Source organism: Anomaloglossus baeobatrachus, chromosome 10 (assembly GCF_048569485.1).
Source record: "Anomaloglossus baeobatrachus isolate aAnoBae1 chromosome 10, aAnoBae1.hap1, whole genome shotgun sequence".
Classification (NCBI taxonomy): domain Eukaryota; kingdom Metazoa; phylum Chordata; class Amphibia; order Anura; family Aromobatidae; genus Anomaloglossus; species Anomaloglossus baeobatrachus.
This window is the reverse complement of record NC_134362.1, coordinates 45,840,592-45,856,722: the sequence shown is the minus strand read 5'-3', so window position 1 is coordinate 45,856,722 and position 16,131 is coordinate 45,840,592. Positions and strand designations below refer to the sequence as shown.

Sequence of the window (16,131 nt, the reverse complement as noted above, 5' to 3'; positions counted from 1 at the left end):
GTGCGACATTTGGTGGTCGCTGCCGTAGCGAACATTATCGCTATGGCAGCATCAAACGCACATACCTTGACAGCGACGTCGCTATGACCGCTGAACAATCCCTCCTTCAAGGGGGAGGGGCGTTCGGCGTCATAGCGACGTCACTGCGGCGTCACTAAGCGGCCGGCCAATAGAAGCGGAGGGGCGGAGATGAGCGGGACGTAACATCCCGCCCACCTCCTTCCTTCCTCATTGCCGGTGGACGCAGGTAAGGAGATGTTCGTCATTCCTGCGGTGTCACACATAGCGATGTGTGCTGCCTCAGGGACGACGAACAACATCATACCTGTGGCAGCAGCGATATTAAGGAAAGGAGCGACGTGTCAACGATCACCGTTTTGGAATGATTTTTCGATCGTTGATCGTCGCTCCTTGGTGTCTCATGCTGCGATGTCGCTACCGGCGCCGGATGTGCGTCACTAACGACGTGACCCTGACGATATATCGGTAGCGATGTCGCAGCATGTAAAGCACCCTTTACAGTTCTTGGCCCTATTCTTATAAAGTTCAGGGGAGGACCCGGGATTACCAACGATAATTAGATCATAATGTATCTTACTATTGAAACTCCTATCAATTAAAGGGACTCTGTCCACACCGAATGACTGTTCAAAACAAGCACAGGCACTTAGTGCACCCATGGCAATGCCAAACATTTAAGTGCACCTTCCTACCTGCTTGTTTTCCTTCAACTGCCATCCTTATCTTCTTCTTTGATTGACAGCTCTGGCTTTCCGGAGCCAGAGAAGAGCAGAGTTAAATGGAAAACAAGCTGGCAGGATGGTGCACTTAAATATTTGGTCACACAGTGGTGCACCGAGCATTTCTGTTTGGTTTGAACAGTCATTCCGACGGGTGTCCAGATCACAGCTCTGGGAGGAGACTGCCGCCATCTCTGTAGAGCTCCCAGCGTATGCTCTGCGCTCCACTTTCCCCCTGAGCACGGTGGCAGTGGCAAGCGGCGATCTGCAGCATGAGGCAGGTATTGTACTATAGATGTAGTGCTGCGATCATCGTTCCCCGCTGCTGCTCTAATCTCGGACCTTCGCTCTCGGCAACTGACAAGAGAAACTGCCGAGACACCCGGCTGACAGGAAAAACTGCCAGGATTGGAGGTCCAAGGTGAGCACAGTGGCGAGGAGCAATGATCGCACAGTGACATCTATAGTACAATACCAGGCTCATGCTGCAGATTGCCACTGGCAGCGCCAGTACTCACCGCGCACCTCTGCTTCCGGCAGTTCATCCTGGCAGCGCTTTGTGCAGAGATGGCACAGGAATATAGGGGAATAGTATACAGTGGGTCACATTATACAGTGGAGCACTATGCCTCAGTGACACTATCTACAGTTCAGGATCCCTTTTCAGTCACTAACAAAATAGCTCCGCACTGTGATCCTAAACTTCATCTTCCCTTATCCTTTTGCAATCACTCAGATTGGGAGGGGGAGATGGCATCACACACAGGAGAGCAGATTCTGACCACTTTTACTGCAGCTGTAATGTGAGCTAGTGTATATAAATGGCTGCTTACTGCGGATGTAAGGCTACCCCCGGAAGAAGCTCTATAACCGAAACTTGCATGTTGGGGTTTTCTTGGGTGCCTTACTCCACAATAAGGTAAATTACTGATCCTGACTATGAGCGTTGTATAGGGATTGTTACATACATATTTCTTTACCATCTGTTTGTTTTTTTTCTGTTTTATAATTATGTGCATACCTATGTGGTGGATGTTATAAAGTGTTATTAAAACCATTTCCTCTGTGCCCCTGATGACTGCCGTATTTACAGTGTTTTTATACCTTATGGTTCTGGGAGCAAGAGAGATATATTTTGAAAGAAAATCATGTAATGTATGTGTAGCGCCCCTGAAGCCATCAGGGAGCTACCAGGTACTGCATCCCCACCAGGATACAGGGCCTACCCCCAGGGACCCAGAAGACCAGTGCCGGTAACACCAAAACATTCCAGTTAATCCCTGTTTTTCCCCAAATTCCCCAATGACTGGTGACAGACTAGGGTAGGACCCAGTGAATGGCCACCTAGGGGTGGAGTCCATCCAGTCCACTAGACGACCAGGTGGGAGGGGGCAGACAGTGGACAGTAGGGGTCCCAGGCGTTTGGTTGCCGGTGGAGTACGGTGGAGTGCTCCCGGAACCATTGCACCAATGGAGTACAGAATCCTAGGTCAGGAAAACGCTCCAGGCAGACCTGATAAAATCTGCACAGTGAGGGAACCATCAAGGACCTCACTGACCTTGAAGTACGGGACGCAGTAGCAATGGGAGAACCGGGGACAGGACCAGAGACTCCAACCTCACAGGGTTCACTGTATCGTCATACGGACTACAGTTGAGAGACTACCAGGAGGGGTCCCCCAGATACTGCAAGCCACGTGGACCCACCAAGCAGAGGTGCAGGGGAAAGAAGTCACCAGGTCACTACACCGGCACTGGGACTAAGGGGACCAGAGGTCAAAACCAGTCTTCCTTGGGTGACCAGTTTCCATATCACTGCGAGTAAAGGAACCAGTTACACTGCAACCCCATGTGTGGCCTACCTTCTTTCTACACCCATCTAAATCACCTATCCTCTGGGGCCTGGCCCTGCTTGCGGAGGGCCTAACATCCAGGCTACCACCAACACACGCCCCAGTAGTGAAAACTGTGCAGCAGCGGCTCCACTAAATAGCCGCAACCCACAAGTGGAGTCACGATATAAACTTTATTCTAATCTTCCCTGTAAATATTCCTCCTTTGAAAAAGCGTCACCAGTATCACGGAACCGGGCAACAGTCACCAAGTGACATCTTCTGAGCAATACACTGCCCAGGACAGAGTACCCCCATAACCCTGGGCAACACATGGAACCCTCATGAAATTTGTTGTTGATTCATTTTTACCTTTTGGAGTGTGGACGCCACCTGCTGGCCATCCACTTTTTACTATTTTGTATTTTTTAATATGGTGATAATAAAAACTATTTTATTATATGTTTGTCATGATACAGAATTTTTTCTTTAGGTTCAGGGTTTATATTATGTAACGCAATTAAATATGTGGTGTATTGTGTAAATGGCCACCAGGTGGCTATGTGGCTTGTGACAGCAGTCCTGGCACCTGGTAAAACAGTGAAAGGGTTAAGAGAAAGGAGGAGAATAGGATAGTTATACGTAGGACAAGATGCAGAAGGAGTGTAGGAGAGTCCCTAGGATGAGATAGAGACAAGAGGCCATATTATCCTATTAAATGGAGATCCTAAGGGTCACCCCTTTGATCACGGACACGTGGGGTCCTGCTTTTTAGAGGACTGTGGAACTGCGTCCCCAGAAGCGGGGTTTAGTCTGGTTGGTCTGGGAGGCATCCGTTTTTTGGATACAAATAACCAAATAATTCACCTGTGAGACTGAAGGTCAGTGGGCCCTTAGCTGAGACGGGTAGGTCCTAATCTAGAGGAGTGCTGTTGAATGAGCCCTGCCGAAGCACAAGCTAATCCCTGTAGGTGGGACGGACGAGTTTAGAGACTTTTTGAATTGGTTCATGAGGCATGATGTCAGACGGGAGATTGAGGGGCCTAGCGGTGTCCTATGAAGCTGAGGTGCCAGAAAAGCGGTCAGCCGTTAAATTGAATTGTTTAGTGGAGTCTGGAGGAAACCCCTATGGGACCAGAAGCGGTGCCCATGTAGTGCAAGTAACGAGAAAATCTGTAAAGAAAAGAAGTAAAATTCTATTTTTTAGAAGAATACTCCTGAGTACATTTTATTTATTTTGGGAAGTGAATCAAGTGTTAGCCATCGTAGGGGACCCTAAAGGAAAGAGGATCTGCTCATCTGAGAACACAGGAGAGGGACGCGGCTCTAGGATCGACCCTTCTAATCGATCTCAGCAAAAAGTCCAGGTAGAGGGTTTGCAGTGTAACACGTTGACGCGGGTGGCCTCCTGTTCTAGGAAGATGCAGGCAATTCAACTGTCACCTTACTTGTTTGTTGTCTCAGTTACCGTTAACATGTTGTATCTGTTACCGATCATATGTTGTCTCTGTTACCGATCGTATGTTGTCTCTGTTACCGATCACAAGTTGTCTCTGTCACCGATAACATGTTCTGTTACCGATCACTTATTGTCTCTGTTACCGATCACTTATTGTCTCTGTTACCGATCACTTATTGTCTCTGTTACCGATCACATGTTCTCTCTGTTACTGATCACATGTTCTCTCTGTTACCGATAACATATTGTCTCTGTTACCGATAACATGTTGTCTCTGTTACCGATAACATATTGTCTCTGTTACCGATCACATGTTGTCTCTGTTACCGATAATATATTGTCTCTGTTACTGATAACATATTGTCTCTGTTACCGATAACATGTTGTCTCTGTTACCGATAATATATTGTCTCTGTTACTGATAACATATTGTCTCTGTTACCGATAACATGTCTCTGTTACCGATAACATATTGTCTCTGTTACCGATAACATATTGTCTCTGTTACCGATAACATGTTGTCTCTGTTACCGATAACATATTGTCTCTGTTACCGATCACATGTTGTCTCTGTTACCGATAATATATTGTCTCTGTTACTGATAACATATTGTCTCTGTTACCGATAACATGTTGTCTCTGTTACCGATAATATATTGTCTCTGTTACTGATAACATATTGTCTCTGTTACCGATAACATGTCTCTGTTACCGATAACATATTGTCTCTGTTACCGATAACATATACATATTGTCTCTGTTACCGATAACATGTTGTCTCTGTTACCGATAACATGTTGTCTCTGTTACCGATAACATATTGTCTCTGTTACCGATAACATGTTGTCTCTGTTACCGATAACATGTTGTCTCTGTTACTGATAACATGTTGTCTCTGTTACCGATAACATATTGTCTCTGTTACCGATAACATGTTGTCTCTGTTACCGATAACATGTTGTCTCTGTTACCGATAACATATTGTCTCTGTTACCGATAACATATTGTCTCTGTTACCGATAACATGTTGTCTCTGTTACCGATAACATATTGTCTCTGTTACCGATAACATGTCTCTGTTACCGATAACATATTGTCTCTGTTACCGATAACATGTTGTCTCTGTTACCGATAATATATTGTCTCTGTTACTGATAACATATTGTCTCTGTTACCGATAACATATTGTCTCTGTTACCGATAACATGTTGTCTCTGTTACCGATAATATATTGTCTCTCTTACTGATAACATGTTGTCTCTGTTACCGATAATATATTGTCTCTCTTACTGATAACATATTGTCTCTGTTACCGATAACACGTCTCTGTTACCGATAACATATTGTCTCTGTTACCGATAACATGTTGTCTCTGTTACCGATAATATATTGTCTCTGTTACTGATAACATATTGTCTCTGTTACCGATAACATGTTGTCTCTGTTAACGATAACATGTTGTCTCTGTTACCGGTAACATATTGTCTCTGTTATCGATAACATGTTGTCTCTGTTACCGATAACATATACATATTGTCTCTGTTACCGATAACATGTTGTCTCTGTTACCGATAACATATTGTCTCTGTTACCAATCACATATTGTCTCTGTTACCGATCACATGTTGTCTCTGTTACCGATAACATATTGTCTCTGTTACCGATAATATATTGTCTCTGTTACCGATAACATGTTGTCTCTGTTACCGATAACATATACATATTGTCTCTGTTACCGATGACACGTCTCTGTTACCGATAACATATTGTCTCTGTTACCGATAACATGTTGTCTCTGTTACCGATAATATATTGTCTATGTTACTGATAACATATTGTCTCTGTTACCGATAACATATTGTCTCTGTTACTGATAACATGTTGTCTCTGTTACCGATAACATGTTGTCTCTGTTACCGATAATATATTGTCTCTGTTACTGATAACATGTTGTCTCTGTTACCGATAACATGTTGTCTCTGTTACCGATAACATATTGTCTCTGTTACCGATAACATATTGTCTCTGTTACCGATAACATGTTGTCTCTGTTACCGATAACATATTGTCTCTGTTACCGATAACATGTTGTCTCTGTTACCGATAATATATTGTCTCTGTTACCGATAACATATTGTCTCTGTTACCGATAACCTGTTGTCTCTGTTACCGATAACATATTGTCTCTGTTACCGATCACATATTGTCTCTGTTACCGATCACATGTTGTCTCTGTTACCGATAACATATTGTCTCTGTTACCGATAACATGTTGTCTCTGTTACCGATAATATATTGTCTCTCTTACTGATAACATGTTGTCTCTGTTACCGATAACATATACATATTGTCTCTGTTACCGATAACACGTCTCTGTTACCGATAACATATTGTCTCTGTTACCGATAACATGTTGTCTCTGTTACCGATAATATATTGTCTCTGTTACTGATAACATATTGTCTCTGTTACCGATAACATGTTGTCTCTGTTACCGATAACATGTTGTCTCTGTTACCGGTAACATATTGTCTCTGTTACCGGTAACATGTTGTCTCTGTTACCGATAACATATACATATTGTCTCTGTTACCGATAACATGTTGTCTCTGTTACCGATAACATATTGTCTCTGTTACCGATAACATGTTGTCTTTGTTACCGATAACATATTGTCTCTGTTACCGATCACATATTGTCTCTGTTACCGATCACATGTTGTCTCTGTTACCGATAACATATTGTCTCTGTTACCGATAATATATTGTCTCTGTTACCGATAACATGTTGTCTCTGTTACCGATAACATATACATATTGTCTCTGTTACCGATGACACGTCTCTGTTACCGATAACATATTGTCTCTGTTACCGATAACATGTTGTCTCTGTTACCGATAACATGTTGTCTCTGTTACCGATAACATGTTGTCTCTGTTACCGATAACATATACATATTGTCTCTGTTACCGATAACATATTGTCTCTGTTACCGATAATATTTTGTCTCTGTTACTGATAACATATTGTCTCTGTTACCGATAACATATTGTCTCTGTTACCGATAACATGTTGTCTCTGTTACCGATAATATATTGTCTCTGTTACCGATAACATATTGTCTCTGTTACCGATAATATATTGTCTCTGTTACCGATAACATGTTGTCTCTGTTACCGATAATATATTGTCTCTGTTACCGATAACACGTCTCTGTTACCGATAACATATTGTCTCTGTTACCGATAACATGTTGTCTCTGTTACCGATAACATGTTGTCTCTGTTACCGGTAACATATTGTCTCTGTTACCGATAACATGTTGTCTCTGTTACCGATAACATATACATATTGTCTCTGTTACCGATAACATGTTGTCTCTGTTACCGATAACATATTGTCTCTGTTACCGATAACCTGTTGTCTCTGTTACCGATAACATATTGTCTCTGTTACCGATCACATATTGTCTCTGTTACCGATCACATGTTGTCTCTGTTACCGATAACATATTGTCTCTGTTACCGATAACATGTTGTCTCTGTTACCGATAATATATTGTCTCTCTTACTGATAACATGTTGTCTCTGTTACCGATAACATATACATATTGTCTCTGTTACCGATAACACGTCTCTGTTACCGATAACATATTGTCTCTGTTACCGATAACATGTTGTCTCTGTTACCGATAATATATTGTCTCTGTTACTGATAACATATTGTCTCTGTTACCGATAACCTGTTGTCTCTGTTACCGATAACATATTGTCTCTGTTACCGATCACATATTGTCTCTGTTACCGATCACATGTTGTCTCTGTTACCGATAACATGTTGTCTCTGTTACCGATAACATGTTGTCTCTGTTACCGATAACATATACATATTGTCTCTGTTACCGATAACATATTGTCCTGTTACCGATAATATATTGTCTCTGTTACTGATAACATATTGTCTCTGTTACCGATAACATATTGTCTCTGTTACCGATAACATGTTGTCTCTGTTACCGATAATATATTGTCTCTGTTACCGATAACATATTGTCTCTGTTACCGATAATATATTGTCTCTGTTACCGATAACATGTTGTCTCTGTTACCGATAATATATTGTCTCTGTTACCGATAACACGTCTCTGTTACCGATAACATATTGTCTCTGTTACCGATAACATGTTGTCTCTGTTACCGATAACATGTTGTCTCTGTTACCGGTAACATATTGTCTCTGTTACCGATAACATGTTGTCTCTGTTACCGATAACATATACATATTGTCTCTGTTACCGATAACATGTTGTCTCTGTTACCGATAACATATTGTCTCTGTTACCGATAACATGTTGTCTCTGTTACCGATAATATATACATATTGTCTCTGTTACCGATAACATGTTGTCTCTGTTACCGATAATATATTGTCTCTCTTACTGATAACATGTTGTCTCTGTTACCGATAACATATACATATTGTCTCTGTTACCGATAACATGTTGTCTCTGTTACCGATAACATATTGTCTCTGTTACCGATAACCTGTTGTCTCTGTTACCGATAACATATTGTCTCTGTTACCGATCACATATTGTCTCTGTTACCGATCACATGTTGTCTCTGTTACCGATAACATATTGTCTCTGTTACCGATAATATATTGTCTCTGTTACCGATAACATGTTGTCTCTGTTACCGATAACATATACATATTGTCTCTGTTACCGATGACACGTCTCTGTTACCGATAACATATTGTCTCTGTTACCGATAACATGTTGTCTCTGTTACCGATAATATATTGTCTATGTTACTGATAACATATTGTCTCTGTTACCGATAACATGTTGTCTCTGTTACCGATAACATGTTGTCTCTGTTACCGATAACATGTTGTCTCTGTTACCGATAACATGTTGTCTCTGTTACCGATAACATATTGTCTCTGTTACCGATAACATATTGTCTCTGTTACCGATAACATGTTGTCTCTGTTACCGATAACATATTGTCTCTGTTACCGATAACATGTTGTCTCTGTTACCGATAACATATTGTCTCTGTTACCGATAACATGTTGTCTCTGTTACCGATAACATATTGTCTCTGTTACCGATCACATATTGTCTCTGTTACCGATCACATGTTGTCTCTGTTACCGATAACATATTGTCTCTGTTACCGATAATATATTGTCTCTGTTACCGATAACATATACATATTGTCTCTGTTACCGATGACACGTCTCTGTTACCGATAACATATTGTCTCTGTTACCGATAACATGTTGTCTCTGTTACCGATAACATATACATATTGTCTCTGTTACCGATGACACGTCTCTGTTACCGATAACATATTGTCTCTGTTACCGATAACATGTTGTCTCTGTTACCGATAACATGTTGTCTCTGTTACCGATAACATGTTGTCTCTGTTACCGATAACATATACATATTGTCTCTGTTACCGATAACATATTGTCTCTGTTACCGATAATATATTGTCTCTGTTACTGATAACATATTGTCTCTGTTACCGATAACATATTGTCTCTGTTACCGATAACATGTTGTCTCTGTTACCGATAATATATTGTCTCTGTTACCGATAACATATTGTCTCTGTTACCGATAATATATTGTCTCTGTTACCGATAACATGTTGTCTCTGTTACCGATAATATATTGTCTCTGTTACCGATAACACGTCTCTGTTACCGATAACATATTGTCTCTGTTACCGATAACATGTTGTCTCTGTTACCGATAACATGTTGTCTCTGTTACCGGTAACATATTGTCTCTGTTACCGATAACATGTTGTCTCTGTTACCGATAACATATACATATTGTCTCTGTTACCGATAACATGTTGTCTCTGTTACCGATAACATATTGTCTCTGTTACCGATAACCTGTTGTCTCTGTTACCGATAACATATTGTCTCTGTTACCGATCACATATTGTCTCTGTTACCGATCACATGTTGTCTCTGTTACCGATAACATATTGTCTCTGTTACCGATAATATATTGTCTCTGTTACTGATAACATATTGTCTCTGTTACCGATAACATATTGTCTCTGTTACTGATAACATATTGTCTCTGTTACCGATAATATATTGTCTCTGTTACCGATAATATATTGTCTCTGTTACCGATAACATGTTGTCTCTGTTACCGATAATATATTGTCTATGTTACTGATAACATATTGTCTCTGTTACCGATAACATGTTGTCTCTGTTACCGATACCGATAACATGTTGTCTCTGTTACCGATAACATGTTGTCTCTGTTACCGATAACATGTTGTCTCTGTTACCGATAACATATACATATTGTCTCTGTTACCGATAACACGTCTCTGTTACCGATAACATGTTGTCTCTGTTACCGATAACATGTTGTCTCTGTTACCGATAACATATACATATTGTCTCTGTTACCGATAACATATTGTCTCTGTTACCGATAATATATTGTCTCTGTTACTGATAACATATTGTCTCTGTTACCGATAACATATTGTCTCTGTTACTGATAACATATTGTCTCTGTTACCGATAACATGTTGTCTCTGTTACCGATAACATATTGTCTCTGTTACCGATAACATATTGTCTCTGTTACCGATCACATATTGTCTCTGTTACCGATCACATATTGTCTCTGTTACCGATCACATATTGTCTCTGTTACCGATCACATGTTGTCTCTGTTACCGATAACATATTGTCTCTGTTACCGATAATATATTGTCTCTGTTACTGATAACATATTGTCTCTGTTACCGATAACATATTGTCTCTGTTACTGATAACATATTGTCTCTGTTACCGATAATATATTGTCTCTGTTACCGATAATATATTGTCTCTGTTACCGATAACATGTTGTCTCTGTTACCGATAATATATTGTCTATGTTACTGATAACATATTGTCTCTGTTACCGATAACATGTTGTCTCTGTTACCGATAACATGTTGTCTCTGTTACCGATAACATGTTGTCTCTGTTACCGATAACATGTTGTCTCTGTTACCGATAACATATACATATTGTCTCTGTTACCGATAACACGTCTCTGTTACCGATAACATGTTGTCTCTGTTACCGATAACATGTTGTCTCTGTTACCGATAACATATACATATTGTCTCTGTTACCGATAACATATTGTCTCTGTTACCGATAATATATTGTCTCTGTTACTGATAACATATTGTCTCTGTTACCGATAACATATTGTCTCTGTTACTGATAACATATTGTCTCTGTTACCGATAACATGTTGTCTCTGTTACCGATAACATATTGTCTCTGTTACCGATAACATATTGTCTCTGTTACCGATCACATATTGTCTCTGTTACCGATCACATATTGTCTCTGTTACCGATCACATATTGTCTCTGTTACCGATCACATATTGTCTCTGTTACCGATCACATGTTGTCTATGTTAACACGAACAAAACGCTATTTGTAACCCTCAGAGAGGAGCCGGTGTATTGTACTAGATGTAATGGAGAACGTATAACATGCTTCCCCCTGCTCACCAGTTTGGCCGTGTATAAAAAGGACACTGTCTAAGAAAGTTGATTCGGTTTCCTTATTTACAGGTCTAAACGAAATGGGACCATACAATGTGCACCAAAATGGACAGTGGCGATATCCAACTCCAAGGTACCGTCACACACATAAGTTCAAATTTAATGTAACGTGTCCCGAGACGGTAGTTATGGGCAAGAGACTTGTCTTCCATACCTGGGCACACTACAGTAAATTAAGGGGGGGGGGTGTGACGGTACCTCGGAGTCGGATATCTCCACTGTCCATTTTGGTGCACATTGTGCGGTACTGTACCATTTTCACCTTTTCAATAAGGAAACCAAACCAAACAGTGTTCTTTTTATACACGGCCAAACTGGTGAGCAGGGAGGGTAGCATGTTGTCTTCAGGGGGAAACGCAACAGCCCATTTACCTCCCTACAATGACAGATCGGGCAGTGCACAGCATAGGGAGCTGCCCCAGCGTCATGATGACGTTTCTTTTCAGGGAGGGGACAGAGGCTGCGATCACCACCACAGCCTCTGCTCCTGATGACACTTTGTCATCAAAGCGTCATCAGATGAGAAATAGAAAAAAATTAGTATAGGTGTTAGACAGTGTAGTTAGGGAATAGTAGGGAATTTTTAATACGAGTATGTTAGAAACTAGCTTAAAGTATGGAATCAAATAGATACTATGGCTAATGTTATATTATCAGTTTTTCCAAAAATATTTACGGCTATTACAGAATTGGCAAGGCTAAAGTCCGGTCACTGATCAGGAATGGAATATTATTTTCTCCACTTTACAAGATGGCACATTACTGATTCTTTCATGATTCTGCTGATAATATCCAGCTCGTTTTCTTTATTATACAGAAAGAAGAGTGAAACAATTGAGTAAAAGGAAAGAAATATCCAGAGGACGTCTCATAAATCAGTAGGAGTTGGTGCCGGTTCGGTATTCTGAGTAGCTTTTCACAATGACCATGGATGACATTTCCCAAGAAGAAACCAGAATCAGGCTCCAGATGGGTCTATGTCGGGAGGCTTATCATCTAAATACAAGTGAGGCCAATTATGGGACAGTGAAGAGGCTCGCCATGGAGCTTGTCGAAAAGAAGGTAGGGGCCTTTTTTTTTAATTGTTAAAGCTTTGATGATATTTAGCCTCAACAAATATATGTGGTCTCTAGTTATCACCCCATAAAATTTAGAGAATGTCCTGAAAAGGAGACGTACCCCATATATACCGTAGTACTTCTCCTGACTATACCGTAGCACGTCTCCTGGCTATACTGTGGTACATCTGCTGGCTATGCCGTAATATGTTTGCTGACTAAACCATAGTACGTCTCCTGGCTTTACCATAATACACCCCCTGGCTATACCGTAGTATGTCTACTGGCTATCCCATAGTACGTGTCCTGGCTATACCGTAGTACATCTGCTGGCTATCCCGTAGTACGTCTGCTGGCTATCCCATAGGATGTCTGCTAGCTATCCCATAATACGTCTGCTAGCTATCCCATAGGACATCTGCTGGCTATCCCATAGTATGTCTGCTAGCTATCCCATAGTACATCTGCTGGCTATCCCATAGGATGTCTGCTAGCTATCCCATAGTACATCTGCTGGCTATCCCATAGGATGTCTGCTAGCTATCCCATAGTACATCTGCTGGCTATCCCATAGGATGTCTGCTAGCTATCCCATAATACGTCTGCTAGCTATCCCATAGGACATCTGCTGGCTATCCCGTAGTACGTCTGCTAGCTATCCCATAGTACATCTGCTGGCTATCCCATAGTATGTCTGCTGGCTATCCCGTAGTGTCTGCCCGTTATACCATAGTAGGTCTCCTGGCTATACCAAAGTATGTCTCCTGGATATACTGTAATACATCTCCTGGCTATCCCATAGTACGTCTCCTGGCTATCCCGTAGTGCGTCTGCTGGCTATACCGTAGCACGTTTCCTGGTTGTACTGTAGTACGACTGCTGGCTATCCCGTAGTACATCTGCTGGCTATGATATTGTCTGTCTGCTGGCTATTCTGTTGTATGTCTGCTGGCTATCCCGTAGTACATCTGTTGGCTATACTGTCATATATGTCTCCTGGCTATACCATATTACATCTCCTGGCTATACCATATTAGATCTCCTGGCTATACCATAGTACGTCTGCTGGCTATTACTTTGTATATCGATAACTTATCTTGGATCATGCTATCTCAGCTTTGGTCTCCTTTCTCCTGTTTGCCACAGGTCATCCACTACATGCGACCTTGTTGACCTTTCAGACCATAGGTCTCCTCTAGTCACACGCTGGGCCCTATCTGATGTTCTATAGCAAACTGTCTCTTTCTCTACATGCTAACCCCTCCCACTATGGGCTAGTCCCAACTATTAATCATCTCTTGCCCTGTGGTCTGGAAACCACATATAACATGACTGCATATTCTACATTACATGACAGTCTACCTGACACATTGCTTCCATAATTACGCAAGACATTCACAATACACCACATTAAAACACCATGATTGGTGTCTGCAGGGAGGAATGCGACCGCTTGTCCACATTTTTATACACCCCTTCCTGTCCGGGTGCAGCAGAGCACAGTGGTCTTGACGCGTTCCACCAGTTCTTCCACATCCCTGCACACTAAAAAGAACAAATAGTTATCGAGAAGAATGTATTCAAAAGTTATTCTGTATATTTTTAAACCCTAGTTCAGTAGTCACATTACATGGGAAAAAGAAATTACGAGAACTAATAAAAAAAATGACGGATGGCACACAATCTCCTAAATTTTTGACTTATTTTCATCTTCATCTCTATCCATCGACTTTACTCATGCATTTGAGTACAACCATAGAAAGGTTCTTGGGTTTCAACACCAATCGACAAAGAATCTAGGAAGCGCAAATCTTCTAAGATAAGATTCTTCTAGTAATTGTCCAGATATGTTCTCGTTATACAAAGACTTTATATGTAATTTCATGTAGATATCAATGGATCAACGTTGTGTTGCGTTGACGTTTCTATACATTTAGAACATCTTCTGCATCATTAATACTTTGTTTTGTATGTTTTCAGTATCCTGAATATGAATTATTGGGCGTTTCTGATAAGATACAACTCTTCCGCCATAACGTGAACTCAGAAAGCGGCCTTGAGCGCCTTATACCCAGCAAATCTATTGGAGAAGGAGACTTGATTGAAGTTATTCTTCCGGGTGAGTATCATAATATTTTGTGACCATAACATCGGGGTGCGCACAACATTTTTTAGAAAGTGTAATTTTCCAATTAAATATTTTGAGCCAAAGCAACGGGAAATATAAAGGAAGGTCTTCTACTTCTTGGTTTTGGCTATTAAAGAGGGCATTAAAAATCCAGTGATGTTGTGGGCAAAACAATTCCTTAAGAAGGTTGTCTCATAGAGACTTCTTTTTGTCAAAATGACCTATTAATATAATAAAGTAAATTAGATCCCAGACCTCTAAACATTTTTTAGACCCGAGAACAGACCCTTGAAAGTGTTGAGACCCCATAATAGCCTCTAAAATTAATAAAACAAATAAACATAATAAAAATAATAATAAATATAATAATAATAATAAATAGACACCCTGACATGTTTTCCCTCAAAGACATCAATCACGTTATTTAAATGTGACCTATGTCTTGTGTCAATGTGAAAGCAATATGTCTTGTAAACTGTAATATAATGTATAATGTAAAGTAATGTTATGTGTGGTTGCCAGACTGTAGGGTAAGACATAGTCAGTTGTTGGAACTAGGCCATAGTGGGAGGGGTTAGCATATAGGGAAAGTGACTGTTTCCTGTGATACTTCAGATAGAGCCCTGTGTGTAACTAGAAGAGTCCTATGGTCTGACAAGGGCATCAAGGCCACATACAGTGGGTGCCTGTGCCGGAAGGAGAAAGGAGACTGGACTCGGAGAAATGAGGAAATAGATAAACTCTAGTGCCACCTATTAAAGTCTCTCCACCATTGGCATGCTGGAATGGTGTGTCATTCTCCGCAAGGAAAATAGCTTCCCCTTTGAAGAAGTGAATAACACCGAGAGTAATAGACTGCAACAGGTCCAAGGACCATGCTCCAAACGAGAGTGACTGTATCTAACAGGGTCCAGGAAGACAATCAGTTGGCCTCCAACAAGCTTATAGCTCCTTTGGCTAGCGGGCTGAGAGAACTAGTGAGTTTCCCAGTGGGTAATTCCCTGATCGTCTGAGGGCATAGAGTTTGGTTCTGGCTGTAGTGGCGGTTTCTTCCTTCTGCTAGAAGAATCAGGCAAATGACCTCTACAGGACATTAGATTGACAGTCCCACACTGCATTGTGGATCTCAACTGGGTCTTGTTGAAACGAGCATTGACAGTGCGATCAGGGACAATCCAGATGGAAGAGAAGAAGGTGTATCTAGAGGTTCTCTGTTACCAAACTGTTTGAGGAGATGTCTGTACGCTTTCCGATGTATAAAGTTGATAAGGAAGATCCGATCAGTAAAAC

General features: G+C 41.0%; 1 protein-coding gene across 3 annotated transcripts in view; it reads left to right on the top strand.

Annotated features, from left to right (window-relative positions):
• Positions 1 to 16,131, top strand: part of LOC142255063 (serine/threonine-protein kinase D3-like) — a 62,588-nt gene that overhangs the window by 26,736 nt on the left and 19,721 nt on the right. For all 3 annotated transcript variants that reach the window (XM_075326502.1, XM_075326504.1, XM_075326503.1), the window contains 2 exons: positions 12,473 to 12,717; positions 14,694 to 14,832. In XM_075326502.1, coding sequence (XP_075182617.1) covers positions 12,577 to 12,717; positions 14,694 to 14,832 — 280 coding nt within the window. In that variant the 5' untranslated portion in view covers positions 12,473 to 12,576. The remainder of the gene's footprint in view (positions 1 to 12,472; positions 12,718 to 14,693; positions 14,833 to 16,131) is intronic.